This window comes from Emys orbicularis, chromosome 12 (genome assembly GCF_028017835.1).
Source record: "Emys orbicularis isolate rEmyOrb1 chromosome 12, rEmyOrb1.hap1, whole genome shotgun sequence".
NCBI lineage: Eukaryota > Metazoa > Chordata > Testudines > Emydidae > Emys > Emys orbicularis.
Genome location: NC_088694.1, coordinates 34,855,143 through 34,874,736, shown reverse-complemented (window position 1 = coordinate 34,874,736; position 19,594 = coordinate 34,855,143). Strand labels below are relative to the sequence as shown.

Here is a 19,594-nt window from a genome sequence, read left to right as displayed (position 1 = left end):
TGACCCAATAGCATATCTTGAAAACTAGAGCCAATCAACAATTTTAAGCATCATTTTCATTCTCAGTGACCCAGAATTAGTAAAGTTTGACTACATTTATTTCAGAAGCATTTTGGCTGTAGAGCAGTGTAATCAGTAGTATGTCTAAAGGTTCATGTGCCTTATTAACTCTGTTTTCTCCTAGAGCTCCAGGAAGAAATCACAGCCAGTGTGGAACCGCCTGTCCAACACTATCTGTGATTTGGGGGGCGTGTCATAACTATAAAGGGAAGGGTAACAGCCCTCCTGTGTACCATACTATAAAATCCCTCCTGGCCAGAGACTCCAAAATCCTTTTACCTGTAAAGGGTTAAGAAGCTCAGGTAACCTGGCTGACACCTGACCCAAAGGACCAATAAGGGGACAAGATACTTTCAAATCTTGGTGGGAGGAAGGCTTTTGTTTGTGCTCTTTGTTTTGGGTAAGGGTTCGCTCTTGGGACTAAGAGGGACCAGACATCAATCCAGGCTCTCCAAATCTTTCTGAACAAGTCTCTCATATTTCAAACTTGTAAGTAAACAGCCAGGCAAGGCGTGTTAGTTTTATCTTTGTTTTCTCAACTTGTAAATGTACCTTTTACTAGGGTGTTTACCTCTGTTTGCTGTAACTTTGAACCTAAGGCTAGAGGGGCGTCCTCTGGGCTCTTTAAGTTTGATTACCCTGTAAAGTTATTTTCCATCCTGATTTTACAGAGATGATTTTTATCTTTTTATTTAATTAAAAACCTTCTTTTTAAGAACCTGATTGATTTTCCTTGTTTTTAGATCCAAGGGGGTTGGATCTTGATCCACCAGGAGCTGGTGGGAGAAAGGAGGGGGGATGGTTAATTTCTCCTTGTTTTAAGATCCAAGGGGTTTGGATCTGTATTCACCAGGGAATTGGTGAAGAGTCTCTCAAGGCTACCCAGGGAAGGGAATTAGCACATTGGGAGTGGTGGCAGCGGACCAGATCTAAGCTGGTAGTTAAGCTTAGAAGTTTTCATGCAGGCCCCCACATCTGTACCCTAAAGTTCAGAGTGGGGAAGGAGCCTTGACACACTACAAAAGGTTTTTTTCTCCTGCTGATAATAGCCCACCTTAATCGATTAGTCTGTTAGAGTTGGTATGGCAACCCCCTTTTTTCATGTTCTCTGTATATATATATATACCTTCCTAGGGTATTTTCCACTGCATGCATCTGATGAAGTGGGCTGTAGCCCACGAAAGCTTATGCTCAAATAAATTTGTTAGTCTCCAAGGTGCCACAAGTACTCCTCGTTTTTCTTGCTGACATGAGATTTCTCATTGACTGCATTGTGACCACTCACACAAGCACAGATTTCTCCTAGGAATGGGACCTGTGCAGAATCGCACTCCAAAGACCATATTCCCTGCTGGTGGACACTGGCAGAGCTGTGGTGATTTCAGGAGAAATCTGGCAGAGCTGTGGTGATTTCTAGTTGGCATCATCTGAAGAGTTGACCCCTGGAGATTGGCTCTATTTTGGTTTAACCTCAGAGGCTTACTACGGGCTGTCTAAATTCTTGTGACAGGCACCAATTTACTGAGAGCTTTCCACAGGGCCTCCTTCACCATGCTGTTTCTCAGGCTGTATATCAGGGGGTTAATCAGGGGAGTCAAGATGGTGTAGAAGACAGAGAACACTTTGTTCAGGGATCTCAGCCAGTTGGTGTCTGGGAGCATCTACACAATGATTAGGGTCCGATAGTAAATTGTCACCATGCTGAGGTGGGAGGAGCAGGTGGAAAAGGCCTTTTGCCTCCCGGTGGTGGAGGGGATTCGGAGGATGGCAGCAATTATGTGAATGTAGGATGCCACGGTCAATAGAAATGGAGTCAGGGTGAATATAGAGGAAAATACGAAAGCAGTAACTTCCAGAAGGTGAGTGTCACTGCAGGTGAGTTTTACTATGGGGGCGAAATCACAAAAGAAATGGTCAATTTTATTGGAGTCACAGAAAGTCAATTGTGACATCAATGTGGCAATTGCTAGGGAGCCACTTACCCAAGAGCTGGTCGCCAGCTGGAGGCAGAACCTGTTGTTCATAAGGGTGGTGTAGCACAGGGGTTTGCAGATTGCTAAATACCGATCGTATGACATTGCAGACAAGAGAAAACACTCTGTAGCTGCTAAGCAGCCAAAGAAATAAAATTGTACAAAGCAAGCAGTAACAGAAATAATCTTGTTGCCAGTCAGGAAACTTGACAGCAACCTGGGCAGGATTATTGAGGTGTAGCAGATCTCCAAGCAGGACAAGTTTCCCAAGAAAAAGTACATGGGGGTGTGAAGGTTCTGAACAGATACAACTAGCACCAGGATAAGGATGTTCCCAACCGTGGTCACAATGTAGATCACTAGAAAGAGCAGGAAGAGAAGGGTCTGCAGCTCCGGGAGATTCCCAAATCCCAGGAGGACGAATTCTGTGACGGACGTTTGATTTCCCTGTTCTGTGTCGGGCATGGATTGTGCCTAAATGAAATTGGAACTAGACTTGAAGGGAAATAAATGTATATGTTAAGAGATGGTCAACACATTTATTCCATAAACCCGCTTCCCCCTCAGGTAATCACAAATTCAGCATCTTATGATGCCACCCAAAAATTGAGGCAGACCAAACCAGGAGTCACTTAAAATATATATATAAAACTGGGAGGATATAGCATCCTGAAACTTTGCTTCTGTGCATTCCCCCAAGCCCTTTAACCAGAGAGCAAATGTGAGCATTCAGGGAAGTATAACTATTAATAAGTACACTACAATTAAGTATTAACCATACTTTGCACATAAGGTTAAAACAAGAATATTAGTTGTTTGATTTGAGATTCACATAGACAAATATTTAGGCACACAGAGAGATAAACTCATCTCTCTCCCTCTCTCCCTCTCTCTCTCTCTCTCTCTCTATCTCTATCTCTCTCTCTATCTATCTATCTATCTATCTATATCATTTTATACTTCCACCCATCTCCATAGCATCTGAGCGCCTTTCCCATAAAATCAGTAGCAATAGAGAAGTACCTAGTTGACGTGAAAGTGTTTGGACATTCCTCCCTTTTTGAGATACCAGCTCGTCTTGTGGAAGGTTTTCTTGGTTTTGGATTTTGAGAGAGAAGGAGTAAAGTCGAAGTAGGTGTCACAGAATCCTACATCATAAGCCAGAATGGGGCATCATGTCGTAGGTATGAGGATCATTCCTGTTAAGGTGGGAAAGCTTTCCCAAAGGTTTTGCAGTGTTTCCTAAAGACAGAAAATGGATTCACCTCATCTGACTCTGAATTCACCTAATCTCCTCTGGAAGCTGCTCCCTCCAGATCCCTCCATCCACGAATGCTTTGTTCCCAGTTCTCATGCATTTCATCCTTGGCTTTGTGATTTTGGATATTACCGGGCTCCTAGGTGCTACAATAATACTTAGAGAAAACTGACACAATTTGATTCAGATACAAATCTACACACACAAGCACAATGGTGTATGCACAAACACACACAAACAAACAAATGTCTACAGACCCACAAACAAGTATAACGGAATGCATAGACATGTGAACATACAAATTCATAAAGCTGTGATCTTCAAAAGAGTCCAGAGGAGCTAGGCATTCAAATCCCTTAGATTTTCAGTTTGATTCGGGCACCTAAATCTCTTAGGGGCATTTGAAAATCTCAGTTTCAACCTGCAAGGGCAATCACACACACATTGACAAGCATACCCAAACTGACCTAGAAACACACTCAAGTGGCCATACAGATATGAATATACAATCACATAGGAATGTACAGTCAGAATCTCTTTCATAGTCATGAAAACACAAGAGAGAAAATGGTGCACTTTGGTAAGGAATTAATTTGCTGGAAGTGGCAGTGAAAGCTTCACTATTTTACAAAGCTAGAAATTAGAGCTATTGTAACTCTTCCTTGTATGGTTAATATATCATACCTGTGGTTTTGCTTGAGTGCTGTACTCCCTTAACCATTCTGAGCTCTTTTATAATGAAGACTATTTGTGTTCAAATTTTTACTATCCTATGTTCATTTCAACAATGAAAACTCCTAACTCACCTTCCCAGGAATTAATTGTCGCTATCTCGCATGGATCTCCAAATGCCGCAGCACAACTGCTTATACAGATTCCGGTGACCATTGGGAAAATAGTCTCAGAACGACTCTGCTGGGGTGTTGCCAGGCAACCCAAACTCCCCTGATAAACAAGAGATGATGAGCTCATTCTTCCAACTAACAAAAGAATTGCAGGCTCTATCTGACAGAGCGAAGCTCTGGTATATCGTAGACCGGTGGAGTTCAGGGTTGGAAATGTGAAGAGTGAACTTGTCTCTCAATTAAGCTATGAAGACCCATGGTATTATCCTGGTCCCCTTTCCATTACATTGCAAGGATGGTATCATGGTGCATTGCTCCCTTAATGAAAAATCATATCACAGACATTGGGCAGACATTGCCAAGAGGGTATCCCATAGTTATTTTGTGACTCCATTTTACATCTCTATCTATCGATCTATGTAATCAGGATAATATCTGAGTTTGTCCCAATATCTCCTCTCTCTCCCTCTCTTCCTCCTCCTCCTCTCTCCCTACCCTTCTCCCCTTATCTTCTTTTCTGGATGTTTCCAAACTGCTATGAGCTTCCTTCTCTCTCTTCCTCTCCCAGGATGCTGTGTGTCTCCTCCTTTGCCATCCCACCAGCCTCCTCTAGGCCTGAATCGATCACTGGGATCCATGAGTGTCAAATTCACAGGAGTTCCTGGCATTTCCGTGGCATTAAGATTTGAACGAAAAGAGAGCAGCTTTTCTACTGTTTGCTCAACACTTCCTACACAGGCCAACACCTGGGAGTCAAAGACAGGGAGGGTTCCTCTGAGCAGTCTTTCAAAAGGAATTATTTTGGGGAAGTTCTATGGCCCATATTATACAGGGGGTCAGACCAGATGATCATAATGGTTCCTTCTGACCTTGGAGTCTATGAACCGTCACAGTGCCTCTCTGCAGACAGGTTGAAAAAAGTACCTATTAAATACGATGTTTCCAGGAGAGCCATGTATGGCCACCTGGATGTTGTTGGTTAAAAAGTGAGTCTGCTGGTATGAATTCATTATTGGAGTCTGACCTTCAGTCTCAAACCATCCCTTATTCTAGAGTGATATAACAGACTCATTGGAGCAGGACAAGTGGATTATGGGTCGCTCACCTTCCACCGGTCTATAGAGTCATGCACTTGCTCGCTCGCTCGCTCTCTCTGGCCCAATGGCTATTTAAGTATTTATCCAAAGTGGAACAGCTTCACCAAGAGAGACTGGGGAACTTCATATCAGAATATCCCCCAGCCCAGAGGTAATAGCGCTATTCCGAGAAATAGCAGATCCCTGTTCAAGTCCCTTTTCTCCTAAGGCAAAGGTGGGAACTGAAACTGGGTCTTTCACCTCCTAGGTGAGTGCCCCCAAATGACCAAGCTAAGAGTTATGAAGGAGGTGAGAGTGCTCACATCTGAGCATCCCATGCAGAGACAGGAACCTCACTGGTATCTCCCATTGGCTAGCCTAGACAAGGAACCCCTGAGTGCGCTGAGTTTTGTGAATCCCATTTTTAGGTGCCCACCTCACCCCATTCATTGTACAGGGAGACTGGGTGACTGAACCGAGGCTTTGAGAATCCCACTGAATTTCTTGGCACCTAAAAAATTACCTGCTGCAATGCTCCAAAGTTGCTCCTGAAATATAAATAATGACTATGAAACACACGACAGTTATATAGGTAGGAAGAGCTGATATCCCTGGAGGATGCTGTCCTTGGCTTTCTGGAGGTCACATACAGCTCTGTGAATTTCCCTACACCCACTCCCTGCCAGTGTGCCTCAACTCTGTCCTTATGAAATCACTCTAGGGCTGACAGGGGAGTTAAGAATTACCCATGGTCCAGTGAGTTCTTAGCTCCTTCTTGAGAGTGCCAACAAGGTGGGGCAATTAGTTCCCAGTGTGCTGGTGTGGTTATGATGATGTGGACATGGTGTCCCATTACTGACACCACCCCAGCTCCACTACGATCTGTGCTATTGATGTCAGTGACAGTTATTGCTAAAAGCTTTTGGCCTAGGCATCAGAGTAAAGGAAGAGAGACAGAGGGTCAGGAGCTGTAGCGGAAAATCTGTAATTTGGTGCCCAGAGAGAACAGGGACCACCAAGGCTGGGTTATGTCTACCTAGGGACTGGAAGGGAATGCCAACTGTAGGGAAGACAATGGTTTATAGGTATTTTAAATCTGCTTTTCTAAGCTTTGGGCACTGTTTGGACAAATACTCCTGCTTCTGTCTCACTGCAAACTCTTCCTAACCTCAGGCCTCCAAACGGGATCTCCAGCCAGGTCCAAGGACATCTGGACCTTCCAGGTAGCCCAGCTGGCACCCGGACAGGAGTAAATCAAAGACCCAGAGAGTGGTAGGATTGCGGGGTTCCCACCCCAGAGAGAAGTGGAGGCATGAGCCAGCCACATGAAAGGGGTGTGCTCAATGGACTGGAGAAGGGTCTCAGAAAGAAGTAGCCTACTGAGGAAGCTCCCAGAAGAGTAGGTAAGTTTTAAAGTCTGGGCTGTATTTTATTACAGCCACGTGTTAAGAAAGATGTCAGCAAACAGGAGAGAGTCCAGAGGAGAGCAACAAAATAATGAAAAGTTTAGAAAGACTGACCTATGAGAAAAGAGAAAAAACTGGGCAAGTTTAGTCTTGTGAAAGGAAGACTGAGGGGGAACTTGATAACAATCTTCAAACACATTGCTATAAAGAGGATGGTGATCAATTGTTCTCCATGTCCAGAGAAGGTAGGACAAGAAACAATGGGCTTAATCTGCAGCAAGAGATATTCAGCTTAGATATGAGGGGAAACTCTCTAACTCTTAGGGTAGTTAAGCTCTGGAACAGGCTTACAAGGGAGGTTGTAGAATCTCTGTCACCGGAGGTTTTTAAGAACAGGTTGGACAAACCCCTGCCCGGATTGGTCTAGTTTTACTAGGTCCTGCGACAGCACAGTGGCTGGACTTGATGACTTCTTGAGGTCCCTTCCAGCTTGACATTTCAATGATTATAATTGTCATCCCATAAGGCCAAGCTCCATTGCTCCATGTCTAGTTGGCAGCCGGTATCAAGCGGAGTGCCCCAAGGGGTCGGTCCTGGGGCTGGTTTTGTTCAATATCTTCATTAATGATCTGGAGGATGGCGTGGACTGCACTCTCAGCAAGTTTGCAGATGACAATAAACTGGGAGGAGTGGTAGATACGCTGGAGGGTAGGGATAGGATACAGAGGGACCTAGACAAATTGGAGGATTGGGCCAAAAGAAATCTGATGAGGTACAACAAGGACAAGTGCAGAGTCCTGCACTTAGGAAGGAAGAATCCCATGCACTGCTACACACTAGGGACCGAATGTCTAGGCAGCAGTTCTGCAGAAAAGGACCTAGGGGTTACAGTGGACGAGAAGCTGGATATGAGTCGACAGTGTGCCCTTGTTGCCAAGAAGGCTAACGGAATTTTGGGCTCTATAAGTAGGGGCATTGCCAGCAGATCGAGGGAAGTGATCATTCCCCTCTGTTCGACATTGGTGAGGCCTCATCTGGAGTACTGTATCCAGTTTTGGGCCCCACAATACAAGAAGGATGTGGAAAAATTGGAAAGAGTCCAGGAGAGGGCAACAAAAATGATTAGGGGGCTGGAGCACATGACTTATGAGGAGAGGCTGAGGGAACTGGGATTTTTTTAGTCTGCAGAAGAGAAGAATGAGGGGGGATTTGATAGCTGCTTTCAACTACATCAAAGGGGGTTCCAAAGAGGATGGAGCTAGGATGTTCTCAGTGGTACCAGGTGACAGAACAAGGATCAATGGTCTCAAGTTGCAGTGGGGGAAGTTTAGATTGGATATTAGGAAACACTTTTTCACTAGTAGGGTGGTGAAGCACTGGAATGGGTTACCTAGGGAGGTGGTGGAATCTCCTTCCTTAGAGGATTTTAAGGTCAGGCTTGACAAAGCCCTGGCTGGGATGATTTAGTTGGGGATTGGTCCAGCTTTGAGCAGGGGGTTGGACTACATGACCTCCTGAGGTCCCTTCCAACCCTGATATTCTATGATTCTATGATAAGCTCCTGATGTTCTTCTGCAATTTAGTGAGGTGAAATTCCCATTGACTTCATAGGCTTGGATTTTCTACAAATGCTCCTTTCTGAACCAGCCCTGGTAGAGGGACCAAGCACCAGTATCTAATATTGAAACATCATACGATCACACCGGGCATAATTCTTCAGTCACTTACATTTGTGTGAGGCCTCTGACATTGGAATTATCCGAGATTTGCACTGCAATGAGTATCAATCCTTCTTTGTTTTGCATTGTTTGTCACCATAATAATTCTTGACCAGATTTAACCTAACGGAAAGACATCAGTTCCGGAAGTGCAGAGGTGCTGAAGGCTCTCCAGGAGGGCACAGCCGGACCTCTCAATTGTCCTCCAGAGACTCCGCTTTAATTCTGATGAGTAAGGGCGAGGGGCACAAGGGGGAATAAGGGGTTTCAGCACTCAGGGTCTCATCGCCTCGATTTCAGATGCTTTGCTGCCTGGTGGAGCTCACACCCCCAAATTAGGAACCCAGGGATAGATTCACAAAACAGCTTGGGTGTGGTGAGGCTGAGTGTCACCCTGCCTAGCGTTTAGGAAGCTGGAGAATCACCAGGGCTCGCAATGCATGAGTCTGGCACCTTAGCTCCCTATGCAACGAGTGAGAGACGGGTGCTACGAATGTGACTCACAAAAGGCAGCCCGCTAGGTGGGGAGATGCCAAAGGGAGGTGGCAAGGAGAGAGGTTTCCTCTTTTGCAGACAGGTTCTTAATCCCATCGGCAGGGAGGCACCTCCCTCTCCTTGAGATTCTCAGCTGCCAACCATCCCTTGGTGTTAGGCACCTATGTCATTTTGGAGGGGGCAAGAAGCAGTCCCTCCTAATGTTTACCCCAGTGGTTAGCGTACTCACTTGAGATGTGGGAGACTCCTAGTTCAAGTCCCCCACCCCCACAATCCCTGAGTGGGAGGATGGATTTGAACAGACTTTTTAGACTCATAGACTGTAAAGTCAGAAGGGATCATCAAGATTATCTCGTCTGTCCTCCTGCACATTGCAGGCCGCAGAATCTCACCCACCCACTGCTGTAAAATGCCACTTACCTCTGGTTGAGTTTATGACATCCTCACATCATGATTTATAGAGAAAATCCACCTTTTACTCTAGTTTAAACCTGCAAATGGTCCATACCCTAAGCTGCAGAGAAATGTGACCCTCCCCCCGCAAAAAGTCTCTGCCAATATGACCTGGGGGGAATTCCTTCCCAACTCCAAATATGGCAATCAGTTGGACACTGAGCATGTGGGTGAGACCCACCAGCCAAAGAATACTCTGTAGTAACTCAGAGCCCTCCCCATCTAGTGTTCCATCACCAGCTGTTGGGCAGATTTTCTACTAACAGGCTCAGATATGCCACATGCCATTGTAGGCAGTCCCAACAGACCATCCCCTCCATAAATTTATCAGGCTCAGTGTTGAGGCCAGTTAGGATTTCTGCCCCCACTGCTTCTCATGGAAGGCGATTCCAGAACTTCACTCCTGTGATGGTTAGAATTGTCTACCTATCAGGTGAGTGCCATGGCCACTGGGCTCTGTGTTATTCTGGTGCAGGGCTCCCTCTGTCTCACTAGGTGAAATCCTCCACTGTGGAGAGCGAATTTAAAAAGGCATTGGAGCAGGAAAATCAGAATATTTTGGCAAAATCAAAATTTTCCTATGGAAGATTTAAGTTTTCCAGAAACTTCATTTTCCATCGACAAATAGGTTGATGGAAAATTCCCAATCAGCTGTAGACACAGTATCTGGAATTATAGACCTTCTTAAACAGGAGGGGTGAAAATCTAGCCCGATTGAAATCAACGGCAAAACTCCTACTGACGTCAGTGAATCCAGGATTTCACCCTACGTGGCTGTTATAGAAATCAGCTTCTACCAGAAGTACAAACAGATTAGCTCCCACACATCTTGAGTTCCAGCCTTGTCTGCATTGTTGTTTACCAGGGGTCACACAATGTCTGGAACTGTATACTATCCACAGAGCTGACCAGTGGTGGAATAACATTGTTTTGCATTCATCAAATACTTCTGCCCCCTTTTGAATCAAAAAGTATCTAGTTATATTTTGGGACCCTGGAGACATTACAGCTGGAAGTAGAAATTGATGGAGTCTGGTATTTTCCTTGATGCAATCTTGTTTATGTACAAGGAATGTACAAAGTCGTACTTCTCTGAACACAGGAGAAAACAAGAACAAAAAAAAAAAGCAGTTACTTAGCTTACAGCCTCAAACCTCTTTTGTCAACACCAACCCAAAAACTTTCTCTTTCTAGCTTTTCCCAGGGTCTCAGTAGGCTCACGGGCTACTGCTTGGCTTTCTTGCTTTTTTTGCTTCTGCCTCTCTTTCTGTTCCTGTATGTTATCAGTTTCTGTGTGTTCTCCCTTCCCCTCCCCACCCCCCCACCCCCGGATGCTTCCCCCTCCACACACACAAAACACAAACAATACTCAGCAACAGCTCTCCATCCATTCAGTCCAAACTCCTGGGCAGGATCACAACCTCCTTTTGCCTTGTGTGGGAGGCTTCTGATTAACTAATCCTAATTGAAGGGTGCTTCCCACCTAACCTCAGTGAGGTTTGTGATTGATGTAGTTCCTGGTACCACTCCACATAATGAAGCCACCTGGGGAAAGTTCTTCCTTAGACCCTAAATAATCCTGGGGTTGTCATTGCTTTCCTCAGTGCCTCCTTCACCATGTTGTTCCGTAGGGTGTATATGATGGGGTTCAGCAGTGGGGTCAGGACACAGTAGAAGAGTGACACCACCTTGTCCATGTTAGAGGACTCCATCACAGGTGGCCGGGCATACATAGAAAGGGCTGAGCCATAGAATATGCCTGTGACTGCAATGTGGGCACCACAGGTGGTCAGAGCTTTCTGGAGACCACTCTCTGAAGGCGTCCGCCATGCTGTTCGTATGACGCAGCTGTAGGAACCGGTGGTGAGGAGGAAGGAGCTCCCGGCTACGGCCCATGTCAGGGTGAAGCACACAAGCTTGCTGAGATGTGTGTCTGAGCAGGAGAGCTTGGCCAGGGGGACAAAGTCGCAGAAGAAGTGGTCAATCTCGTTGGGCCCACAGAATGACAGCCTGGATACAGCCACGGTGAGGACGGAGGAGGCCAGGAAGCCAGACACCCAAATGACCACCGACAGCTTGAGGCACAAGATGTTGCACATGATGGTGGAGTAGCGCAAGGGGTGGCAGATGGCCAAGTAGCGGTCATACGCCATCACCGCTAGAAGGAAGAACTCAGTGGAACCCATGGAGAAGAAGAAAAACATCTGGACTATGCATCCCCGGACAGAGATTGACCTGTTCCCCAGCAGAAGCCCAGCCAGCAACTTGGGCACCGTCACGGAGGTGTACCATATCTCCAGGAAGGAGAGGTTGCTGAGTAACACGTACATAGGGCAGTGGAGGCTCGGACAACTCCTGACTATGGCAATGATGGAAGTGTTGGTGGCAATGGTCAGGAGGTAGATGATCAGGAACATCACAAAGAGGATCCACTGCAGCTCCGGGGATGCAGAGAAACCCATGAGAATGAACTCAGTCACTTCAGTTTGGTTAGCCCCTTCCATGGTGCTCGCAGCTGTTTGATCCATGGGAGAAAAAATATATATGTTAATATGAGGATTTCCAGAGCAGAGCCAAATCCTGAGAGGCACAGAGATAGATAGATAGATAGATAGATAGATAGATAGATAGATAGATAGATAGATAGATAGATAGGAGTGTGAGCACTCTGAACTGCTTTGTTTTTTGACAATTCCCCTCACAAAAGTCATTATATAGGGCATTAAAAATCTAATTGCATGTGCTCTTTAGTAGATCAATAAATTAATGAAGAGCTAAAATTTCTAATGCTCTGTGAATATCTGGTACCTTAGATTTATCCTGGATGCACTCTAGATACTTCTTCTTGTGTCAAATTAATGCCCTCCGATTAAATACCAGCTCATGCGGGTACAATTGTCAATGTCTCTGCTGTCTCTTCACTTAGGAATGGAGTTTGGAGTTGCAAAGTAGGACTTGAGCTTCTCCGCATGCCTGAAGCCTGTCTGTTCCAAATTAGGACATTTATAGTGAGTGAAGGACACATCCAGGGAATGCACTGGGAATCTGAGAGCTGAGGGACATATCTGCTGTTGCATTACCTAATTGCAATATGATGTGTGCATTTTTCCCCAGCTCCTACTTTACCTCAGAGGCGGATGAGTCTGCCATAGCCTGAGCTAACAGCCTTTGGGATTTTAGCTCAGCCTGGAGGGGTTCAGAACCCAGAGGTCCTGGGTTCACTGCGCCCACCAGATCTGAGACCCTCACGTAACATGAGGTGACATGAACAAGGATTTCAGCTGTGACATGGGTTCCCCAGCCCCAACCATCAGTGCCACAGGAAAGCAGGGGGATTCTAGCCTACTTGTGCAGCTTTTAATTATGCTGGGGCAGAGGCAGGTGGATGGTCCATTGGGAAGAGCTGCAAGGCAAGAGGCTGGGATTCTGCCCCCACACCTGTCCACTTTCTTCCTGCGTGGGCAAATCACGTCGGGCCAGATTTTCAGATGTATGGATTCATAGATGCCAAGGCCAGAAGGGGGCAATGTGATCATCTAGTCTGACCTTCTGTACAACCGAAGCCAGAGCACTTCTCCCAAATAATTCCAGTCTTCATTTAAAAACTATCCGTGATGGAGAATCCACCAGAACACTTGGCAAATTGTCCCAATGTTTAATTACTCTCCCCATTAAAAATGTAGGAATTTGTCTACCTTCAACTTCCAGGCATTTCAGTGCCCAAAGATACATACAGGTGTCTGTGGGATTTTCAAAATGCCTTCACTGCTTAGCCACCTAACTCCCATTGAAATCACACAAATGCCCACCGTACATGCCAGTGCCAAGCATAAGAACAACCCCCCCCTCTCCCCCCCAACACCTACACAGTTCTGCCATATGCCCAAGCAGATAAACCCCACACATCCAACTCCCGTATCCATCTATATCCAACACACACACACCACTACCCAAAGGCCTGGTCTGAACTTAACAATTAGGTTGTCATAACTACATCAATCGGGATGTGAAAAAAAAACACCCGTGACTGACATGCTATGCTGCCCTAACTCAGGTAGTTACGCTGATGGAAGACTGTTTCTGTCAATGTAACTAGTGGTGTTCCCACACTGATGGAAAAACCCCTTACATTGGTGTCAACTGCTTCTATGACGTGGGTTTATACTAGCATAGCTACACTAATGTAGCTCTGCCAACATAGTCTCTGTCTTGTAGACACAGCCTCAGTCTGAATTCTTCCAAGCCTGTTTGTGTTTGCTACTCATGGCAATAACTGAACTATTTATTAATTAATATTTCCTCTTAGCAGTGAGGAACGTCAAGGTTTGATTTCACCTCGGCCAGGGACAGAAGTTTCTTGCTAATGTCTTCTTCAAGGCTCCCTTTACTTCTTTGTTCCTCAGGGTATATATTACAGGGTTTAACATAGGTGTCACGACTGTGTACCTCAGGGAAATCATCTTATTGGTGTCTGGAGAATAGCTGGACCTGGATTGCAAGTAGGTGAAAAGGGCTGTTCCAAAAAATAATGTCACCACCATCAGATGTGTAGAGCAGGTGGAGAAGGCTTTGTGATGGCTCTCAGCTGAGGGCATCATTAGGATGGTGGAGATGATACAGACGTAGGAGACCAGAATCAGCAGGAACGGCCCCATGATAAACAGCATGGACACCCCAAACAGCGCCATCTCATTCATGGAGGTGTCTGCACAGGCCAGCTTCGCCACGGGCAGGATGTCGCAAAAGAAGTGGTGAATTTGTTGAGGGCCACAAAAGGGAAAAGTGAAGATCCAAGTGGTTTGTGCTGCTTCCACCAGGAAACCAGTGACCCAAGAGGCAGCATCCAGGCAGATACAGACCTTGCTGCTCATGATCAGCGTGTATTGCAAGGGATGGCATATGCCAACATAAGCCATGGTCGCCAGGAGGCAGCATTCTGTGTGGCCCAGGATGGTGAAAACATACATCTGGGATGCACAACCCATGATGGAGATGCTTTTGTGCTCTACAAGGAGGTGCACCAACATTTGTTGGGCCACGCTGGTTGTGTAACACATTTCCAAGAAGGACAAGTTCACCAGGAAGAAATACATGGGGGTGTGGAGGGAGGGACTGAGTTTTATTAGTAGAATAATGACTATGTTCCCAATGATGGTGAGGAGGTAGATCAATAGAAATACCAGAAACAGAAGAACCTGCAGCTCCTGGAGGTGCAAGAAAGCCACAAATATGAGTTCAGTGAGAACGGTTTGGCTTTCATTCAGTTTTTCTTTTTATACGGCATCTGTCGGGAAATTATGGACAAGAGGAAGAAAGAAGTAGCAACAGATTTAGACGAAGTAGAAGAAGAACCTGTGGAAAATGCATGAAAGTGAACAATAAGCACCAAAAATCAGATGAAAGTTGGACACTGAATCGGTTTCTCCTGCTCATCTTTTTTGTTTAGTTTCTATGGCTGTAAAATATTTATCATGAACAAATGACAGATGCAGAAGAAAATAACTCATCATTGATTGATTCTGTGCAATTTCAGTAGCCCGTGCCATGTGACCATAGCCCGTGCCATGTGACCACTGCACTCAATATGTATTCTACAGCAAGGTCCAGACTAGAATATCCCAGTCCCTGGACCATTCATACCAATTAGTTGCTTTTTCACATTCCTTCTGTGTGTACTGTATCTAAGATATCTAGAAGGCTAATGGCATTTTGGGCTGTATAAGTAGGGGCATTGCCAGCAGATCGAGGGACATGATTGTTCCCCTTTATGCGACATTGGTGAGGCCTCATCTGGAGTACTGTGTCCAGTTTTGGGTCCCACACTACAAGAAGGATGTGGAAATATTGGAAAGAGTCCAGTGGAGGGCAACAAAAATGATTAGGAGTCTGGAGCACATGACTGATGAGGAGAGGCTGAGGGAACTGGGATTGTTTAGTCTCCAGAAGAGAAGAATGAGGGGGGATTTGATAGCTGCTTTCAACTACCTGAGGGGGGGTTCCAAAGAGGATGGAGCTCGGCTGTTCTCAGTGGTGGCAGATGACAGAACAAGGAGCAATGGTCTCAAGTTGCAGTGGGGGAAGTCTAGGTTGGATATTAGGAAACACTATTTCACTAGGAGGGTGGTGAAGCACTGGAATACTTTACCTAGGGAGGTGGTGGAATCTCCTTCCTTGGAGGTTTTTAAGGCCCGGCTTGACAAAGCCCTGGCTGGGATGATTTAGTTGGGAATTGGTCCTGCTTTGAGCAGGGGGTTGGACTAGATAACCTCCTGAGGTCCCTTCCAACCCTGATATTCTATGATTCTAAGATGGATGATGCCTGTGTATTTATTGGTTATATACAATGTGCAAAGTAGGTTGTTTGATCTTGTAATTGAGAGAGAGGTAGTTGCTAATTATATTTCCTTACTTATTGTAGCGGGGTGGTCACCCGCTCCTGCCCTGAAGGAGCTGGAAATCAGCCCTGAAAGAGGGCTGCAGTGGTAAAAGCAGCCCTGCAGAGGGCTGCAGCTCTAAAAGCTGGGCTGATTGGGGAAGCGGCTGCAGCTGGGCCACACCCCAGTCAGGCCACAGCTGGTCTGTATGAAAAGGCTGTGAGCCAGAGGCTGAGGAGTCTCTCTCCAGGCTGGGAGAGAGCAGGGCCTAGCTGCCTGCAGAAAGGGTACTGGGAGTGAAGCTGGGCTGGGGAAAGGCCAGAGGAGCAGGGGAGCTCCAAGCTGGCAACTCCCCAGGATGCAGGGCCTGGTCCTAGGCCCACAGAGGTACTGGGTGGTAGAGGAAGGCAGCTGGTCCAGACCCCCCTTGCCTATGATGAGTGGTTTTTACACTGCAGTCTGCCCCAGTGAGCGGGGGCTAGATGGTGACCGGCAGTAGCTCACGACTGAGGCAAGGTGGGGATTAGAGGGTTGGGGGGTTCCCAGAGAGGGGAGACCCATGGGCACTGGTGGGGGTATTGCCAGGGGGCAGCCCCTGGGTAAAGGGGTCCGGGAGGGACACGGGGGCCAGCTACAAGTGGCTGGAAAAGAGCTAATTCCCTGAGATGACCAGCAGGAAGTGCCGCAGCCGTGAGTCGTGCACCTTTACACTTATAAAATCAGTACATCCTACCGCAGGTACAGGGTGTAGTTGGGTTATGTGGATGCTGCTGTAACCCATGGTAGGAGAGTGTATATTCTCTTCATCCTTCTCTAGTGGCTAGTTCACATAAAAGCTTTATGAGTCTGCTGCTGCTCCTATCTTAACACTACAGGCTGTGGTTTTTCAAAGTAGCCTAAGAGAGTGAAACCACCAAATCCCACTGAATTTCCCAGCCTTAGCTTGAGCATTAGGGGCCCATGCTTTGAGCTCATAGACTCATAGACTTTAAGGTCAGAAGGGACCATTATGGTCATCTAGTCTGACCTCCTGCATGATGCAGGCCACAACAGCTGACCCACCCACTTTCCCTTAACTCAGCTGTTGAAGTCTCCAGATCGTGATTTAAAGACTTCAAGTCGCAGAGAATCCTCCAGCTTGCGACCCCTGCCCCATGCTGCAGAGGAAGGCGAAAAACCTCCAGGGCCTCTGCCAATCTACCCTGGAGGAAAATTCCTTCCAGACCCCAAATATGGCGATCAGTAGAACCCCGAGCATACAGGCAAGATTCTCCAGCCGGACCCTCATTTTACCAGCGGTGGCACGTTATTGCCTAATTGGCTAAAATCACGTTATCCCATCAAACCATTCCCTCCATAAACTTATCTAGCCTAATCTTGAAGCCAGAGAGGTCTTTTGCCCCCACCCCATGTGGTTCAGGCAGTAGATCATAAAACCTAAGGCTTCCAAGGGAGGTTGTGTAATCCCTGTCACTGGGGGAAGCAGGCTAGACAAACACCAATCAGGGATGATCTAGATTTACTTGGTCCTGCCTCAATGTGAGAGGCTGGACTTGATTACCTCTCTCTTGCAAGCCTATATTTCTATGATTCAATGAAAATGATTGACAGAGGGACTGTCTTTTATCCTGGATCAGTGCAATGCCTAGGACAGAGCCCTCCTCTTGGTGGGAGATTCAAAGCACTACCGTGATTCGAGCGGAGGGAAATTTCCAAAGGTACCATGGGAAGTTAGTCCTCCAACTCCCGTCAATGTTCAAGGAGAGTTGGGCAACTAATTCATTTGTATCTTTCAAAATCTTCCCATCTTGGGCCATTAGCTGGTGTAACTCGGTGTTATTGCACTGAGGTCAATGGAACTACTGCAATTTACACCAGTTAAGGATCTTTCCCAATAGCTCAGGCCTGTAATTCCACCTGTATTGGTTCCTTTATGTTATTTCTCTTTCTTAACTGGAGTTCAGAGCAATTTTCTAGGTACTATATATTTCACTTCTGTGTAACATATGTCGATACAGCCAGATTTCCAAAGGTAGCTTGGCCCCTAAAGATACAGATAGATCCCTAGTGGGATTTTTAAAAATCCCAAGCAGATAAAATGCGTAACTCTCATTTGATTTCAATGGGAGTTAGGTGCCTAATCTGTTTAGGTGTTTTTGACAATCTCACAGGGCACCTATCTGCATCTTTAGACCTTTGAAAATCTGGCCCACTGCGTATAAATATTTCTCTGCTATGAAAGAGATGAGTAAAAATGGAAGTTAGACTTAATGGGTCAGATCCTCAGCTGGTTGGGTCAGATGTTCAGCTTCTGTAAATTGGTATAGTGAAGTTAGGGGCCCTAGGTTATTTTTACACCAGTTGAGGATCTGGTCCCAAGGTCTGACTCTTATTCTGGGCAGCATTCTACTCTTAGTGACACTAGAGTAATTCCAGAGTAAATCCTGTTTCTTAAGACATTTAAGGCCAGAATCTGATCTCAGTGTAAACTCATGGATTCAAAGAGTTTAATGTCAGAAGGGTACTGGTCTGATTTCCATTAAACCATAGGCCATTAAATATCACCCAGTTATCACTGTATTGAGTCTAATAACTTGGGTTTGACTACAGCATGTCTTCCATAAAGGAACCTGAAGAAATCAAGAAGTGGAGAATCTACCTCTTCCCTAGGTAGATTGTTCCAGTGGTTAAGAAACCTCTCTCAAAATTGTACCTAATTTCTAATTGTAATTTGTCTACCTTTGGTTTACAGCCATTGGTTCTTGTACCTTTCCTTGCTAGATTAATGAGGCTTTAGTACCCTGTATCCCCCCCCCCCCCATAAAAGCACACACCATATCAACTCACTGCTCAACCATCTTTTTGATAAGCTAATTAGATCAAGCACTTTAAGTCTCTCATTGTCAGTCAGGCATGTTCTCCAGCCCTCACACATTTTTGTGGCTCCTTTCTGTCCCTCTCCAATTTTTCAGCAGCCTTTTAAAAATGTGGACATGAGAACTGGATTCAGTATTCAGAGAGCAGTATTCCAGAATCGGTCTTTCCAATGCCATACACAGAGGTAAAATCACCTTCCTGCTCCTACTCCCTGGCTTGTACTTCCAAAGTATGTATTAGCCCTTTTTGCCACATCGCACTGGGAGCTCATGCTGAGTGGCTTGTCCACTATGACCCTGAATACTTTTTGGAGGTCCTGCTTTCCAGGATACAGTCCCCCATTCTGTAGATATGGCCTCCTAAATCTGGAGTAAATCTTTTGGGTTTAAGAGATTTAAACCCAAATCTAGTTTATCATCTAGTTTAAGTCAACATAACTCCATTGACATAAATAAAGCTATGTTGATTTACATCGGATCTGATGCACTGACTTTCATGGAGCTACTGCAGGATTACTTCAGTGCAATTAAAAGAAGAATATGGCCAGTGATTCTTCATTACTTTCTGCCCTGCATTGTCATGTACATCTTTGCAAAGTGAACATAAAATGCTTCCAGTGGCTGAAATGAGGGTACAATTCTCCCTTGGTGTTTTCCACCCACTTTGCACAGATGTCAATGAGCACATGAGATGCAAGGAAAGGAGAAACAGGTCAGCAAAGCAAATTCCAGTGAACCTGCTGTGTGTGGAAGCTAGAAATGCTTAACCTACCTTCAAATAGGAACAAGGAAGCCTCCCTCTTCTCTTTTCGAAGGACTACCGTGTTGACAGAACGCTGAGTATATCTATGCTCTTGAGTAACCTTTGGGACTAGCTCCCTAAAGAATCACAGATTCTTTGTCTGAAGACTGTGTAGAGACAAGAAAATAAACAGTGAACCAGATCCAAAGCTGGTGTAAAACAGCAAAACTCCATTAACGTTAATGAACCAGATTCTTAACTAGTGTAAATCAGATTCAATAAAACCAGATCCCCATCAGCTGCAGCTCCATTGGAGTC

The 19,594-nt window shown here is 45.7% G+C and overlaps 3 protein-coding genes and 1 pseudogene across 3 annotated transcripts in view; 1 reads left to right on the top strand and 3 right to left on the bottom strand.

Annotated features, from left to right (window-relative positions):
• Positions 1 to 19,594, top strand: part of LOC135886051 (cytosolic phospholipase A2 gamma-like) — a 979,292-nt gene that overhangs the window by 550,716 nt on the left and 408,982 nt on the right. The window contains 1 exon segment of the mRNA XM_065413941.1: positions 18,306 to 18,328. Coding sequence (XP_065270013.1) covers positions 18,306 to 18,328 — 23 coding nt within the window.
• On the bottom strand, positions 1,554 to 2,498 carry LOC135886871 (olfactory receptor 11L1-like; annotated as a pseudogene).
• LOC135886870 (olfactory receptor 11L1-like) lies at positions 10,847 to 11,788 on the bottom strand. Its single transcript, XM_065414657.1, has one exon. The coding sequence runs from the start codon at positions 11,786 to 11,788 to the stop codon at positions 10,847 to 10,849; it is 942 nt and encodes a 313-aa protein (XP_065270729.1).
• Positions 13,616 to 16,219, bottom strand: LOC135886869 (olfactory receptor 10A4-like). The gene is made up of 2 exons (XM_065414656.1): positions 16,216 to 16,219; positions 13,616 to 14,553 (listed from the first exon to the last, which is right to left on the bottom strand). The coding sequence occupies exons 1-2, from the start codon at positions 16,217 to 16,219 to the stop codon at positions 13,616 to 13,618; spliced, it is 942 nt and encodes a 313-aa protein (XP_065270728.1).

Coding starts and splice junctions, on each gene's coding strand:
- LOC135886870 (XM_065414657.1), bottom strand. CDS start 11,788: ATGGAAGGGGCTAACCAAACTGAAGTGACTGAGTTCATTCTCATGGGT.